At 37.2% G+C, this 17,924-nt stretch overlaps 1 protein-coding gene across 3 annotated transcripts; it reads left to right on the top strand.

The window, feature by feature from the left end:
- Positions 1-417: 417 nt before the first annotated feature.
- Positions 418-16,551, top strand: LOC131545333 (tumor necrosis factor receptor superfamily member 14-like). 3 transcript variants are annotated; one of them, XM_058784036.1, is made up of 9 exons: positions 418-1,778; positions 1,993-2,810; positions 11,869-12,852; positions 12,938-13,093; positions 13,246-13,333; positions 13,414-13,601; positions 13,689-13,741; positions 15,499-15,542; positions 16,033-16,551. In XM_058784036.1, the coding sequence occupies exons 3-9, from the start codon at positions 12,561-12,563 to the stop codon at positions 16,091-16,093; spliced, it is 882 nt and encodes a 293-aa protein (XP_058640019.1). In that variant the 5' UTR covers positions 418-1,778; positions 1,993-2,810; positions 11,869-12,560; the 3' UTR covers positions 16,094-16,551. The 3 variants fall into 3 exon arrangements, with proteins under 3 accessions (XP_058640019.1, XP_058640021.1, XP_058640020.1); XM_058784038.1 differs by having other exon boundaries at positions 440-2,810; positions 11,869-12,599; positions 12,727-12,852; XM_058784037.1 differs by having other exon boundaries at positions 1,137-1,155; positions 2,740-2,810.
- Positions 16,552-17,924: the final 1,373 nt, after the last annotated feature.

Here is a 17,924-nt window from a genome sequence, read left to right as displayed (position 1 = left end):
TTCTGTTGCCTTTATATAAAAATAAATATAATGAACAAGACACTAAAAGTGCTTGCTATTTAATTTCATACGAAATTATCGTATGAATTTAAATGAATTTATCATTCATTTTTACTTTAATACAAACATGTATTTTAGAGTTTTATAGAAATATGACAACAATCACATCTCACACAGAGATTGCACTGTCATAGTGTTTGGGAATATTCATGCACAATTTAAATACATAATAGCATGAAATCAGATTCAAAAAAATAAAACATTTTAGCAGAGAACGCAGCATCACAGTTGTCTGAACCAATGAGCATTCAGTCGGTCAGTCAGTCGTTTCCCATCATGCTTTTGATCAGCGCAGTCGGTGGAGAGCAACTGCGCGCGACTGCTCGATCCGACACAGCCGCCTCGCCGTCGCGAGAGTTTTTTGGCACAAGTCAGCATGACATCAGAGCCAGGCGGACTTGGACACTTTTCTTTTCTAACCGGCATGCACCTCGCGGTGATCACGGGTGATCGGTTCTGCGCAGATTTTGGGTGTTTCTCAAACGGAAGGCTGCATCCTACAAAGGTTGCATATCTCGGCTGCCACGTCATCAAACGTCGCTGAAGGCCATCTCAGTCGGAAGGATCCTTGGAAGACAGCCTTCGTTTCGCGTCCTTCTTTCAGCTGAATATGAAGGATGCATGGGATGTATCCTCCGCGACCTTCAATCACCCACAATCCTTTGTACCCATTCCATTTCATGAAAATAAACTGACGAAAAACGAGTCAGTACTGAGCTTGTCTGAATTTATTATGAAATCTAAGACAAAAATAATGTTTTCGGACATGAAAGGATAGATGTTATCTTTTGTTTTGGTGTAAATTACTTACTAAACGCTAAACTGCCAATAATTTATGCCAGGGAGATCGTAGATGACGGTTTTTCATTGTATTGCATTAATAGAAAGCCAAATAATATAAAGATTTGTAATACAAAGTTTTTTTTCTCCAAAACTAAGTTTTAGTGTTTTTGTGCCGTGACGGTAAGGGCGGGAACATATGTGACGTAGCCACGCGCACTTACTAGAGCGTCTCATTCTAGCGTTTATATGCCGATGAGGACGAGTCTAGCCTACAAGACTCTGAAGGACTGAACTAGGAAGGACGCAGCCTCGGTAGGATCCAGCCTTCCGTTTGAGAAACACCCTTTGCTCATCTCAAACAAGCCACGTCCGTTGACGATTTTTACGTCACGCATAACATAGCGGACTCTAGCTGACGCGGAAAGTATAACAGAGGCTTTTTCTGAGACAAAAATTTCTGACTGCTACTCCATGCAAAATATGCAGAGCAGCCAGGGGGGCGCGAGGACTGGGATTGGGAACCGCTGGGCTACTGTATGGTTGTGAGAAAGGCTCATTAGTAATGGACAATGATATACTGTGTATATGCACACGAACACGCTCTTCCCGAGCGTGAGGACTTTTATTTTGACGGAACGCAGCGCATTCGGGGAAGTGCATCACGGCGCTGCGCATACGTGACTTTCAGTTTCACTCTAGTTATTACCTGTCTCCAGCGGGAATGAGCGGTGGGATTCCATGGCCGATAGCGGCCAGATGATCGTCTTTATGTTCATTTGAGTGTTTAAGTTGTGTGCGTCCAGAGAGAAAGTGTGAATTACACCGTTATTCGAGCTGATTTCCGTTTGCTAAATAGAGAAGTTGAAATGACGATGCATACAAAATGGACGCTATGCGAAGTGCCGCAGTATTTGAGTTCGCAACTAATGCATAGTGTAATAACTTCTATTGTTTAATCCATTCATGATGTTCCGTAATGTACGGTTTGTTGTATCTACATGTTACAGTATAGCCTATAGTGTTGAGGTTTGGGGGAAGCCAGTAACTCTTTATTACTGTGTATGTTGTTGTTGGAACGTAAACATACGTATCTTGTGTAGTGTGATAAAAGAAGAATTGTTTATTAGAATATGCCTTTATTTGTTGCAGACCACACACACACCCTCATCCACTCATCCAAGTGGACGCTTACACTAGCTACCGACATAAAGAACAAGACAATACTGCTCTGCACCGGTACTCGTGCTCACCTTCTCTATGCAAAGGAAGAACATTTATTAATGCACCTCGTTACCTCCTGGCTCCACCTGTTGCATATGCTTATATCAATAAACAGTTGAAATCATCCTCTTCTCCTCTCTGGTGTCTTAACCGGTGTTATGGATCAACTGGGGATCGTGTTAACTGGGGACGTGCGCATGCACGCTAATAGTTTTACCTGAGTTTCCAGCAGATGTTGGACCTCCACAGATTCGTCAAAGGGAATTTTCAACGGAACAGATTTTAAAGCTTTCCACATTATTTGTGAATGTTTGTATCATTATTGGACTCTGTTGTTCCCCTGTCGATGTTCCAATGTATCTGACGCGGTTTAAGGGAAGTTTTAATGCGCTTTCATTTCGCGTCTCAGACCACGCCCAGATTAATTTGTTTAGGCTACCTTCGTTTCAACAGATTTTTCTAATGACAGTTGTAAATGCATTAAATAAGGTGTTTAATTTTTATTAAACTTGTAATTTTTATTTTACTTTTTATTTTACTTGTAATCTTGTGTAGGCTACTGATAGCATTTATATTCAACGTTGCATTTCTCTTGTTATATTCTTATGCAAAAAAAAAAAAACCTCCTTGCGCATGTCCTAGATAATCCCTTGTTGATCTTTACACCACCTTCAGAACGCATAAACCAGGAAGCAGGATTCTTCTTTCGTACCAGAAGAGTTCTTCTCCACAATCCTTTATATGAGGTAAGTAAATTAAAATGTAAATACTCTTAATAAGCCTAATACTAAATGGAGTACGTTGATACAACTTAAAGAGACTGCTTATTTGGCTTGTTTCAAGTTAAGTTGTCCATTAGCCTATTTATAGCTATTTATTCATTATTACATAAAGTAAATGTATGGTTTTAAAATGTAAGTTGCCCTTATTGTATCAAGTGATTTAGAGTAATTGTGCTTAATTTATTTATTAACTTATTATTTTTTACAGTTGTATCAAGCAATATTGACATGGTCTCAAAGTGTTCCTATGTTTTCTATTGAAATGAAATAGAAAGTTAATGGAGAACAGAGTTCTTGTTTTTTGGTATTGATCATGTGATTTCTCACTAAATGAAACAAAGAGCATTTGTGGCCTAACAATAACACACCTGAAAGTTAGGCGTTTCCCAGAGTGTTTGTAGGTGAAAATAAAACCATTTTATAAGCACCTTTATATTTGCTTTGATCAGTTTTTTTTTTTTTCAGGCTTGAGCCCCTGCCCTTTATCAAAGTTAATTTTAATTGTGATATTAGACATATATGGAAGCAGAATAATGACAATAGTTTTTGAAACATAAAGCATGCTGAATTCCACAAATCGAAAAAAAAAAAAAGATGCATTGCGATTAACAGTGCTTGAATTTTAATGCCTTGTATTTCCAGGGCTTGTATTTTTAGGTCCTGAAATTTAACATAGTTGTTTATTTAAGCTGTGAATATTTCAATTCAAAACATTTCGCACACACATTTTCATAATTAAAAGTTCAATAATTCATATTCACCTTCCAGAATTCACTTCTAAAATATTCAATGTGTTTAAAAATACGATGTATAATATTCGACAGGCAAATTTCAGTCATTTTATTTCACTTTCCAAATTCGCTGCCACAAATTTCGTGGTTAAAATTCAGCAGAAAATTCAGCGTTGCACATCCAGGAACCGCAGGAATAGCAGTAGAGCACCTATGCATGATCTCCAGCTGATGTCAGCCGCTCACCAGCAGGTGGCGCAAGCAGCTGTTGATGAAGGCCATATGTGGATCAAGTCACTCATTTACAAAAACTGATTTGCAGAAATGGAGCTAGCGCTAGAAGTTTTGATTATCGGGGCCAGTATAAGCATGTGGAAACGCTGATTGTGTGTATGTTAATTCAACATTTTCGCTGTTTCCCGTAGCCTACATATAAGCAGCTTTCTCTACCACAAAGGAGATTATAATGCTCTTTTACCCAACGCTGAAGTACAGAACATTACATCTGAGGAAGACATATATTGCATTCGGTTGCTTATTTCTGTAACTCTGTATCATGGCTTGTGTGACGCTGTGCTGTAATACTGGGGTTCCCCTCATAAGTCACACTCCAGGATTCCCCAACGACGCTTAACGCGCCTCAGTGAACTAATACAGTGATATAAGACCTCAGATCTCAGAATACACTTTATTGATGATTATGCAAACTAAATGGACAGTTAAACAGATGTAGAATATGAACGAACGCGCAAGGTTTCACGCTGTTTCCCTCAGAAATCGGTTAAAGAAAACACATTACATGGCTCAGTAGTGCACTAACACAATGACAGCTATTAGACTTGTTTGAGATGCGCCTCACCTGAAATGTAGGCGTCTGCAGTGAGGGGAGGAGTGAAATAAGCGCAGTCAAGATGGACAGTTCTGCCTTCTCGAAGTGGAACAGATACATACGAGATCAAAGGCGGATATCGCGTTATTGTTATGTGCTGTTCTGCTAATAAATGTGATATAATTTCAGTTCTGTTGCTTTTATATGAATATAAGTATGATGAACAGGACACTCAAAGTGCTTCCTATTTAATCCCATACAAAAGGCGTATTTATCATCCATTCTACTTTAATACAAACATGTATTTTAGATTTTTATAGAAATATGACAACAATCACATATCTCACACAGAGATCGCACTATTTGGGAATATTCAAGCATAATTTAAATACACAATCACATGAAATCAGATTTAAAAAAAAAAAAACATTTTAGCAGAGAACACAGCATCACAGTTGTCTGAACCAATGAGCGTTAAGCTGTGTCGTCAGTCAGTCGTTTCCCATCCTGCTTTTGATCAGCGCAGTCGGTGGAGAGCAACTGCACGTGACTGCTCGATCCGACACAGCCGCCTCGCCGTCGCGAGAGTTTTTTGGCACAAGTCAGCATGACATGACAACAAGGCGGACGTAACTTGGACACTTTTTATTTATTTATTTATTTTAAAAGATGTTTATGGCAACTATTATTTATTTGTTTTTCTCTTTATATTTCTTTTTTGTTATTGCTATTATCGAGGTATTTGTTTTGTATTCTGGTTGTGTATGTATTTTATTGCTTTGACTGTATCCCCTGTGAATGTTATATGTTTAATAAAAAAATTAAAATATAAAAAACTCAGACACTTTTCTAACCGGCATGCATCTCGCGGTGATCACCGGTGATCGGTTCTGCGCAGATTTTGCTAATATTAAAAGACCAAACTCGGATCTTACCGATGATGCAAACAGATACAGATATGAACACAAGTTACGGCACGCGCAAAACTGCACGTTAAACATTTCCCATAAAGAAAACACTTAACACGGTTTGCCTCAGTGATAATAAATGATTAAATTCAGCATCTAATTAATAAAATATATTACTGTATATTATGTACATTTAAGCAGATGAGCCCACAACCAACAAGTTTCACCAAACCATTTTTTCTCCCGTAGAAAACCAAGCGCGATATTATAGGTTTTAGGTTTGATATTCACTGCATATTCGCCTAGGCTGCTTTAGGGACCGTCTGCAAATTTACCTCACAGTACAAAACGAAGTAATAATTTACTAAATTATTTAAATGCAATTATTAAATTCAAATAATTTATTCAAATTAATGTTTACAGTAAATTAATAATTTACTCCAAATTGACTTGTGTTCCAAAAGTTTGTAGTACATTCCTAGTGACTAGACTCACTTACTATAGGTGAAATTTTGCTAATACCTCCCTTAATGTACATAAAGTACATCAATATTTTATATTACAACCTTTGGAAAATGAACAATTCCTTTTGAGGTCTTAGAGATTTTTTGTTTTTGTTTTAAAAATGAAAAAAGTGAATTGTACATACAGTAAGGGAGATATTGGCAAAATTTCACAACGTACTACAACCTGTGGAACATGAAAAACCCTTTTGGTGAATTACTGTAGTTTTTTTACTAACAATTACCAACATCAATAATAACGATCACACAGTTGTTTTGTATCTAGCAATGTACTACAACCATTGGAACATGAAAAAAAACCTTACCAGGGATCTTTTATATGTAAATAATTGTGTACTGTACATACAGTATATATATTGGCAAAATCTCATCTGTAGTAAATCACTATGAGCAATACAAGCTTTAAAATTTGACTGTGTTATTTTAAATGTTAAAAGTCACTTTAATTTAAATACATTGGACATTTTAACCCAGTCAGTGGAATTGTCAGACGGCCCCTTGGGTGCGATAGCGCGACAATGCTTTCTCAGGTTTACATTTGCTGCACAAATACACCTAGGCGGTTTTGAACTCCTTTTTTATGTTGATATATAGTGGTTGCTTACTGTTAAAACTAATCGTGGTATTGAAATCTTTGTAGAACTGTCGACTATAGATCAGTGGTAAGGGAAAGCAACGAAAATGCAGCGCGATGCTTTCTTCTGACCTCATTTGCATGCCTGTATATAGTTTGCATAATCATCAATAAAGTGTATTCTGAGATCTGAGGTCTTATATCACTGTATTAGTTCACTGAGGCGCTTTAGGCCTTGTTGGGGAATCCTGGAGTGTGACGTATGAGGGGAACCCCAGTATTACAGCACAGCGTCACACAAGCCATGATAGGAAGTTACAGAAACTAATCAACCGAAAGCAATGTATGTCTTCCTCAGATGTAATGTTAGTTCTGTACTTCAGCGTTGGGTAAAAGAGCATTATAATCTCCTTTGTGGTAGAGAAAGCTGCTTATATGTAGGCTACGGGAAACAGCGAAAATGTTGAATTAACATACACACAATCAGCGTTTCCACATGTTTATACTGGCCCCGATAATCACAACTTCTAGTGCTAGCTCCATTTCTGCAAATCAGTTTTTGTAAATGAGTGACTTGATCCACATATGGCCTTCATCAACAGCCGCTTGCGCCACCTGCTAATTGTTACTACTTAAGCAGTAAGTAGTAACAATTTTAGGACAAAGGTAATTCCTTATTAGATATGTGATAATTATTAAATAAAAATCTCATCATTGAGAACTACTTGCGAACTATGACCAATTAATAAAGAATAACCAATTAATTACTAATCACAACAGTAACATCTTAAAAGTGAACAATTGGGTTCTTTGCGGAAACTAATTTATGAAAATGATATCCCCCAAATAAGTCGGCTACAGTTTGAAATTGTGACTACTACTATTACGAAAGGATGCATGTTCTCTGTTTATTTCAATCAGAAACATAGAATAATAATAAAAACAATAATTCACTTAAAAATGTTAATAATTAGGAAGTGATGCTGACAAGCTCATGATTGAATTAGTTCACAATTATGAACTTTGTTTTATGTCAGTTCAATATGTATCCCACCCCCAAATGACCTACTGCTAAAATATCACTAGTGCCTCACACAAATGCATGACTGTACAGTATCTGTCAGATACAGTGGGGCAAAAAAGTATTTAGTCAGCCACCAATTGTGCAAGTTCTCCCACTTAAAAAGATGAGAGAGGCCTGTAATTTTCATCATAGGTATACCTCAACTATGAGAGACAAAATGAGAAAAAAAATCCAGAAAATCACATTGTAGGATTTTTAAAGAATTTATTTGAAAATTATGGTGGAAAATAAGTATTTGGTCAATAACAAAATTTAATCTCAATACTTTGTTATATACCTTTTGTTGGCAATGACAGAGGTCAAACGTTTTCTGCAAGTCTTCACAAGGTTTTCACACACTGTTGCTGGTATTTTGGCCCATTCCTCCATGCAGATCTCCTCTAGAGCAGTAATGTTTTGGGTCTGTCGCTGGGCAACACGGACTTTCAACTCCCTCCAAAGATTTTCGATGGAGTTGAGATCTGGAGACTGGCTAGGCCACTCCAGGACCTTGAAATGCTTCTTCTGAAGCCACTCCTTCGTTGCCAGGCGGTGTGTTTGGGATCATTGTCATGCTAAAAGACCCAGCCACGTTTCATCTTCAATGCCCTTGCTGATGGAAGGAGGTTTTCACTCAAAATCTCACGATACATGGCCCCATTAATTCTTTCGTTTACACGGATCAGTCGTCCTGGTCCCTTTGCAGAAAAACAGCCCCAAAGCATGATGTTTCCACCCCCATGCTTCACAGTAGGTATGGTGTTCTTTGGATGCAACTCGGCATTCTTTCTCCTCCAAACACGACAAGTTGAGTTTTTACCAAAAAGTTCTATTTTGGTTTCATCTGACCATATGACATTCTCCCAATCCTCTTCTGGATCATCCAAATGCTCTCTAGCAAACTTCAGACGGGCCGGACATGTACTGGCTTAAGCAGGGGACACGTCTGGCACTGCAGGATTTGAGGCCTTTGTTACTTTGGTCCCAGCTCTCTGCAGGTCATTCACTAGGTCCCCCCGTGTGGTTCTGGGATTTATGCTCACAGTTCTTGTGATCATTTTGACCCCACGGGGTGAGATCTTGCATGGAGCCCCAGATCGAGGGAGATTATCAGTGGTCTTTTATGTCTTCCATTTTCTAATAATTGCTCCCACAGTTGATTTCTTCACACCAAGCTGCTTACCTATTGCAGATTCAGTCTTCCCAGCCTGGTGCAGGTCTACAATTTTGTTTCTGGTGTCCTTTGACAGCTCTTTGGTCTTGGCTATGGTGGAGTTTGGAGTTGGACTGTTTGAGGTTGTGGACAGGTGTCTTTTATACTGATAACGAGTTCAAACAGATGCCATTAATACAGGTAACGAGTGGAGGACAGAGGAGCCTCTTAAAGAAGAAGTTACAGGTCTGTGAGAGCCAGAAATCTTGCTTGTTTGTAGGTGACCAAATACTTATTTTACAGAGGAATTTACCAATTAATTCTTTAAAAATCCTACAATGTGATTTTCTGGATTTTTTTCTCATTTTGTCTCTCATAGTTGAGGTATACCTATGATGAAAATTACAGGCCTCTCTCATCTTTTTAAGTGGGAGAACTTGCACAATTGGTGGCTGACTAAATACTTTTTTGCCCCACTGTATAAAACTTAATTTACGTGTGAGTAATTACTGAGGGGTTAACGTGTTTTTCACTTTAAAATAATGGTCCAGATCACTAGTAGTTCCTTAGTAGCACTTTAGCTTTAAAGTGAAAAATACATTAACCCTTCACTAATTACTCAAGCGTTACCTTGTCAGCCTGCAGGAACTACTAGTGATCTGGACCATTATTTTAAAGTGAAAAACACCTTAACCACTCAGTAATTACGAAGTAATTTAATACGTTATTTAACACATTTAAATCTGACACATAGTATACAGTCATACAATTGTGTGAGGCACTGGTGATATTTTACCAGACACTGTAATCTGGAATATGCAGTTTTGTGCTTAACACAATATAAATGCAGTCCATGCCTTCATTAAGGATGTGAATTGTTTTTGTCAAGAGAACATCGTCATTTATATTCAAGAAAAGTCCTCCCCAGCCTACTGTCACTATACTGAACTGACACAAAGTGGAGCTCATAATTGTTAACTAATTCAATCACTTCCTAATTATTAACATTTTTAAATGAATTATTTTTATTATTATTCTATGTTTTTGTTTGAAATAAACAGATAACATCCATGCTTTGGTAAGAGTAGTAGTCACAATTTCAACCTGTAGCCGACTTATTTGGGGAATATCATATTCATAAATTAGTTTCCACAAAGAACCCATTTGTTCGCTTTTAAGACGTTACTGTTGTGATTTGTAATTAATTGGTTATTCTTTATTAACTGGTCATAGTTCGCAAGTAGTTCTCAATGAGGATATTTATTTTAATAATTATCAAATATCTAATAAGGAACTACATTATTCCTGAATTTGCCACTACTTACTGCTTAGTTAGGGCCCGAGCACCGAGGTGCGAGGACCCTCATGGAATTGCTCCGTTTATTCTTCTTCTTCTTCTTCTTCTTCTCCAAAGTGAATCGCATTTTGGAGGGCCTAAACATGCTCCAAAACTCATGAAACTTTGCACACGGGTCAGAACTGGCGAAAATTTACATCTGATATGGGTTTCAGAAGTGGATGTGGCAAAATGGCTCGATAGCGCCACCTATAATATTTCAAAAGAGTGCGCCTCGAGCTACGTTTTATGTAAATGCATGAAAATCGGTACACACGTGTAACACACCATTACCTACAAAAAAAAGCCTCTTGGTACAAAATCCAAAACCCAACAGGAAGTACGTTATTTTGAATTTCCTGTTCGATTTTTGTGCAGTTTTTGCAATTTCCAGGCTTCGCTGTTAAATTGCGAAGATCTAGAGTTTTCGTCAAGGGGCGTGTCCCTGGGGGCCTGACAAAGTTTGATGTTTCGCCATGAAACAGGAAGTTGCTGTAACTCAGGCAAGCAATGTCCGATCTGCCCCAAACTTCACACGTTTCATAGGAGTTCAGTCCTGAATACATCTGCATGCTCATATTCAGATATAGTCATATTAGTTAATAGTATTAAGTTAAGTGTTAATGTAGTACTACCTATTACTTCCTGCAGTTACTTGTTAACAACGGACCATTATTCTAATGTGTTACCATAAAAATGTAAACTGGGTGCACCATTAAAGCAGCACTTTAAACAACACTGTCATTTTATCGGGTGCGTCTCAATTAGCTCCCAAGCTTGTGAATCAAGTAGCCTACATACACGAATCCAGGCACAGGTGAGGAGCCTGACTCACATTGGGACAGTAATTACTCAATTTCCAGCAACATGACTACCTACAACGTCAACAGACAACATTGTAGAACATCACCGCTGGTATTAATCAACAACAGGCAGGCAGGACGTTCAAAAAACACATTATTTTCCACATACTGTACATTATTGTTGATCCTCTATGCCCCTGAATACCTCAAGCGTGTGATGGAAATGTTACCCCCTTACCATGTTGTGATGCCGTGTCCCGGCGCGATGACACAAAAACAATAAAACCCATTATAAACGAGGCATTTGTTGCTTCCAGTGGGGACATAATTACTGATTATAATGACTTATACTGTCTTTTTACGTGTCGCGTTGCATTGTGCACTACTCTACACTGCTCAAAACTCGCATTTGAATAGTCAGTGGCAAATTGCCTTGAATATGTTTTGCCCTGTCTGTTTTTTTGTTTTTTTGACTCTGGACTGTCTCTTGTTTTTTTTTTACGTTTGTTTGCTGCCTGCCCTGACCATTGCCTATTTATCTGGATGACTCTTTTGCCTTGCCTCTGCCATTGTTGTTTTCTGTTGTTGACCATGCCTGTTTGACCATGCTCCACAATAAAGCCTTGCATTTGGATCCTCCAACCGCATTGTCACGCTCGTCTGTAACAACAACGTTTCAGTCAAATATTAAAGGGCACCTATTATGCTCCTTTTTTACAAGATGTAATATTGGCCTTGGGTGTCCCCAGAATGTGTCTGTGAAGTTTCAGCCGAAAATACCCCACAGATCTCATGGCAGGCCTAGTGAGACTGACTTGGTTTAAAGGGGATTAAAAAATGAGGAGTGGTTTTATGAGGATTTTTATTATTGTAGGGTGGTTGTGTTCACACAGTCATCACACATTTATGTCCAAACACCATGTAAAAGTGGATTTTGCATAATAGGTGCCCTTTAAGTGTTAACCGTGTTCATTACCTGTCTAGCAATGTGTGTTTATGCTGATGAAAAAATTAGTTATCATTTCACATCTTTTATCATGTGTCATTATATTTATTCAGTTTGTTCTTACCTTTTATGCCATTTTATGTTTCACTCTTCAGAAATGTGATGTAATTTCCAGTAAGGGAGCATAGTGCATCGATGCTCCCTGGTTTTTGTGGTGGGGTTTTTCAGAGAGCAAACACTACACTGGAAGGATTTTGCGATTGAGACTGCTCTTAAAATGGCTCAAACCCTGATCAGTGCACTGAACTATGGAGCTCACTGAGACACCCATTATATCAGCTCCTAAATCAACTGCCTGTTCAACTGTTTCAAGTGGAGACATGCAATGTGTGAACTGATACTGAAAGAAATCTAATCTTAGTATCTTGGATCTGAATGATTTACCAGTGAACCTGAAGACTCCACAGAGGATGAGGAAATCAAAAGAGCTTCATATTAATTACCTCAACCATCCTTCATATGTTGATGAACTGAACCTCAGCATACACCGACTTTACTGTGGATTGCTTTTCTTCTTTCTGAACCTACAGAGTTTGAACCTACAGAGCTTGATGGCATCACAAGTTGGAGAGAAACCAATGTATCTAAGATCAACAATCCACTATTTCATCTAATGTGTTGCTGAATCCATAACGGAGCTTATGAAGTCTGGAGAAGAAACGTTTGACTCTGCTTTCAAAAAAACCTCTTGCACTTTATGTGAACATGATCAATTTAGGGATCATGTTATTCATTGCTGCTACTTTGAACTTCAAACTGTGTTTTAGTGCATGTGCTCGTGCTGAATATGAGATACATGGAGAATGCTGCCCCATGTGTGCACCAGGTACAGTATACATTGTTTAGCAGCAGTGTAGTGTGTGACCCAAAGAAACTTATATATTTTTTTACTGTAATATTTAATTCTCCCATGAAGTGTCCCTTCAAAGAGATTTTTTTAAAAACATTTTTAGGAAACCGTGTTTATTGGCATTGTACTGTAGACACAAGCACAACTTGTGTTCCATGCCCTGCATCAACTTACATTGATGAACCCAATGGGTTGGATAAATGCTTTCCCTGCTCTGTGTGTGATGCAGGTGAGTATGTATTTCAAAATGAAGATTTAAAATACAGAAATGATGTCTAGTACATTTGTTTATATAAGAAAGCATTTTTTCACAGGACTAGGTCTAAGAATAAAGAAAACTTGCACACGCTCTGCAGATACTATTTGTGAGCCATTGGAGGGATTCTACTGCACTGAGCGAAAGAAAGACAGCTGTAGATTTGCTGTGAAGCACTCTGAATGTTACCCTGGACAATATGTCAAACAAACAGGTGAATATTTTAGAACACATAGAAACAATGGCCATAGAGTGGAAGGACAACTATCTTTACTAAAAATGTTGACTCAGAAACAAGAACAGTACCAGTAATACTTGTAATGATAAACTCCCATTAATACAGTCAGTATCTTAATATCCTTACAGGAACAGCATTTACTGATACTGTATGTGCTAACTGCATGGAAGGGACTTACTCTAATGGCTCTTTCACTGCCTGTCGACCACATTCAAAGTGAGTGATTAACATAGATTCACAAGTGTTAAAAGATATTGTAATATGACTAGATATGCTAACAATGTATACATTTATAGTTGTGAGATTAAAGGCCTTAAAGAAATAAAACCAGGAACAATGACATCTGATGTGGAATGTGGGAAGTCAGTTCCAATTATTATCATTGTTGGAGTCGTTGTCGGAGTCATTGTTGGTGTTTTGGTGACAGCTGTTGGGATAAAAATATATTGCAAATTGAAACAGAAGAGACAGGCTTCTGACAGAAGTAAGACTGTAATTATTACAAAAATATATGTATAAATAAAACGTTAAGGTGTTGTGCAAGTGATTATATACTTGTTTTATGTTTTAGGTATACATTTTTGCTCCGTTCCAATACCAGAGAGTGATGGTCAGTGTGAACCAGTAAGTGAAAAATGTAACTTTTTGCATGATAATATTATATTTGTTTGTTTGTATTTTAATTAGTAGTATTATTAAACATGTAAGAAAACAAATTAAAATTTAGTGCATTAAAGGGGTCATATCACAAGGAAACCAACTTTACATTTTATTATGGGATAAAAGAGTTTAGTTTATCTTGATTTTTGCATTTATTTGGTGTTTAGAAACTTGACCCTTCTAGATAATAAGGCTATCCATAGCACATATTATTCTATTATAGATACAAATTAAAGAAATGAGCAGCTGAAATTTATTGCAAATAATGCAACATTTCAGTCTGATAAAACCAGTTTTATCACAGATTATATTGTAAACTCAGTGATGTATGCCTTGCAAACAGACTGTAAACCCACAGATACTATCACAGCCAGCAAAGCACCCCTTTATAACATGAGTGCACAAACCAAAAATTCTATGTAGATATGCAACCCATTCTCACACCCAACTCGTCACATATTGAAGCTTGGTCAGGACCACTTGGCGTCGCTTTTTGACGCTCAAGGTACCCCTTAGCGTCATTTTTCGACTTGCAGGGTCCTCCGTTGCTTTAAATAGGAAACCCTTAGCGTCAATATGCCGACGCCAAAATGGGAATTTTATCGTCATAATTAAATTATATATTGGGTAATAACATTGCCATTATTGCATATATGTTGGGGTGTGATTTTTCAATGTAAACAGCCACAACAGTTTTATTTATATTACATTATTTACACATTTATGAGCACATAACCCAACCCCTGCCCCTAAACCTACCATTTGTCAATAAAACACAAGATATAACAGGCAGATACAACTACCGTCATAATTTATTTAAAAAATATGAATATTCCAAGTCTTCCGAGGCAAAACATTTGATTTGTGAGAGGAATAAACGCGATTGCCGTCTCCGTCCGCCGTTAAGCTCAGCCTGTGTGCTGCAGTCTGTGAGCGAATTCAAAAAATGCCGCCAGAAGAAGCCTTACGTCAGCCTTGGTTGTGAAATACTATTGGTTCTTGTGTGTCTCGTGACCGATTGCGTCATGCTGTTCTGACAGGCTATTGGCTCTTCTGTGTCTCGTGACCAATTGCGTCATGCTACGGGACTGGAGTGTCTTTTGAATGAGATGTGAGCGCGTTAAGGGAGCGGGATCATTTTCAGCGATTAAAACCTTGTTTTGCTCTCTTCTTCTCACAAAGACTTCGTATGGCTTCAGAAGACTTGGAATGCAACATGACTTGTTTGTAATGCTTTTATACTGCTTGTTTATGGTCAGTTTTTGCAATAAATACCTGTGACTGCACTTATATTTGCCTGTTACGTGTTTTATGTTGTTCAGAAGTGGGTAGGTTTAGGGTAGGGGTGGGTTAGGTGCTCCAATAAAAGTATAAATGTATATAAAATGATTTATAAATTTTTTACAAATGCATGCAAACCATTAAACTAAGACAAACAACTGAAAACAACGGAGGATAACGTGTTGTCATTTTCCATAAGCGTCTTGACCTGACGCATAAAGCAAGTAATTGAAAGCAATGGAGATCCTATTTTGTCATATAATGACGCCTAGGGGCACCTTTGGCGTCTTCATAGTGACGCGAAAGGAGTTTGACCATGCTTCAGTTTTTGACGCCTTGGGAGTGAGAATGGGTTGAGATATGAGTGATATCATAATAGTATTGTGCTGTGTGTCAAATGTGGATATTGAATGGTTTTTAATTAAATTAACTTTTCACAGACATCACCAGACTCAGTGACCCCTCTTATATTCAACACTAGTAGGTAAGAGTGTTCTACTTCTACATAACCTTGCTCTATAGAATAGAACCATCTCCAAATTTCAGAACAGGCTTTTTAGCAGATATCAAATATGTTTATTTGCTAAATGAAAGTAAACAAATAAATTCAGTAAAGTCAGTAAAATAATTAGATTTTGCCGCCTTGAATCCTTCCACTGTGTTTTGCTAGAATATTTTAGTAAAGGCTTGATACTAATATAATAGGTGCAGATGAGTAATACATCTTTTACTGGTTACGCAAGTTGCTTACAAGTTAGAGCAGGTTCATTTTTGTTCATCTTGCCCTGATTGTTATTCCCACTTGGAACTTTATATGAATGTGTTAACATCTGCCAAATGCATAAAAGTAAAATAATTATTCTGGGCTTAAGTCGTCATATCAGTTGTTTGGGTAAATATAAGCCAGCAAAATGTAAACATGCAAATTTGGTGCACCTTTAAAGCAGCACAAAATTGTGATTTTGTCATTTCAGCCCTTTACATCAATCAGCTGCCTGTTTTGTTTCAAGTGGAGACATGCAATGTGTGACCTGATATTGAAAGAAATTTAATCTTGGTTTTAAGAAATCCAAAAGTTCTACCAAACAACCTGAAGACTCTATAAACAGCTGATGAGCAAATCTAAAGGGCTTCATGTTAATTACCGCTTCTGTTCTGTGGTGAATGGTAAATGGAAGAGCTGCATGAGAGATCAATCCAATCCAAGCACGCTCTCACTGTAAAGCAGGTCTTTATCATCCCTACCCACTATACCCACCCATCATACTTGAGATCCACTTTCCATTGGTTGAACTTAAAAGACTTTGGAACTCAAAGAAAGTTGGAAAACACTGTATCATCATTATAGCGAAGCGATTGGATCCTGTTTGTCTTGGAACTTTTGCAAAGCAGCATGGAATGTCATGGGGATCACCTCACGTTGTGTTATGTTGTGTTTGGGTTTGTTTGAATTGAGAACACCTGCTCTAAATAAATATATGTGATCTACTTTGGTTTAGTAATGTTTGTTGAAGTTACAAACCAAAATGCAACCCAAAAGCCGCATGTGTACTGTTTACATGTACTTGGTATTGCCTACCTGAAACAATGATTTTTGTTGAGACCTTTTTCCTCTTTCAACCAAAACCAATAATTGTGGTTTTAGGTGTCTAAATTTGCATCCTTATTTTTATCTCATGTATTGGAAAATGATGTACTTTAGTTTGAAAGTGGGCACTGATGTCCAGTCCACCCTATATCACCAAGGTACACTCACTTTTCAACTTCTGGCATTGCCACTGCTGTGGACTGCTTTTGTAACTTCTTTTTGGACTCCCTGCTCTCAAGTTTGAACATACAGAGCTTGACAACATCACTAGCTGGAAACTAACAATCCAGGACTAAATGTGTTGAAGAAACCAGAACAGAGTTTATGCACTTCATATGAACCTGATCAATTTAGGGATCGCATTATTCATTGCTGCTACTTTGAACTTTAAACTGTTTCAAACTTGTGCTGAATATGAGATAAATGGAGAATGCTGTTCCATATTTCAGGTACAATATACATTGTGTAATGTTTGCGTTTGCCTGACAACTGTATTAGTGACAGCTCAAAGACTTTTTCAACATTTATTAAGCAAACAAAATGAAGTTATGCTTTCAAATCGCAATTCCAATTTCCAGTGTAGCTTACAGATCAAACATTCTTAACAATACATTTATTATATTTTTATTTAATTTCCTAAAAAATAAATAGTAAGAATATTTAGTATTCTTAAATCCAAAATTGCCTATTCCTATCTTTACTCTTGATATTGTTCTTAAAATGAAATCTAATAATTTAAATTCTTCAAAAGAATCTTAAAAATCTTTGTAAAACTTCTTAAACTTGTCTTAATTAAGGTAAGATGATGTACATTTATTGGGTTATTTCAAATTAATTGGTGTTATTAAGGACTGAAGAAGTCGGTTTGTCTCAGCTTTCAAATAAATCCCCCATTGCTTGTTCACTTTAGGGTTAATTATTGCTGCTACTCTGAACTTTAAACTTTGAGCAGTGTTTCAGCGCTTGTGCTCATGCTCAATATGAGATAGGCCTAAACTTGTGCTCATGCTCAATATGAATTAACTGAGATAAACTACAGGTGCATCTAAAAAAAAATAGAATATCATGAAAAAGTGTCATTTATATCAATAATATCAATATCATTTTTTTGTAACTTATTTCAAAAAGTGAAACTTTCATATATTCTAGATTCATTACAGTAAAGTAAAACATTTCAAAAGTTTTTTGTTGTTGTTTTAATTTTGATTATTAGAGCTTACAGCTCATGAAAGTCAAAAATCCAGTATCTAAAAATATTAAGTAATATTTAAGTATGTT

This window comes from Onychostoma macrolepis, chromosome 08 (genome assembly GCF_012432095.1).
Source record: "Onychostoma macrolepis isolate SWU-2019 chromosome 08, ASM1243209v1, whole genome shotgun sequence".
NCBI classification, from domain to species: domain Eukaryota; kingdom Metazoa; phylum Chordata; class Actinopteri; order Cypriniformes; family Cyprinidae; genus Onychostoma; species Onychostoma macrolepis.
Note: the sequence above shows the minus strand (reverse complement) of the source record. Positions and strands in the feature narration are given on the sequence as shown.

Coding starts and splice junctions, on each gene's coding strand:
- LOC131545333 (XM_058784036.1), top strand. CDS start 12,561: ATGAGATACATGGAGAATGCTGCCCCATGTGTGCACCAGGTACAGTAT. Junction 13,742..15,498: donor GTGATGGTCAGTGTGAACCA/GTAAGTGAAAAA, acceptor AACTTTTCACAG/ACATCACCAGACTCAGTGAC. Junction 15,543..16,032: donor CTTATATTCAACACTAGTAG/GTAAGAGTGTTC, acceptor TTGTCATTTCAG/CCCTTTACATCAATCAGCTG.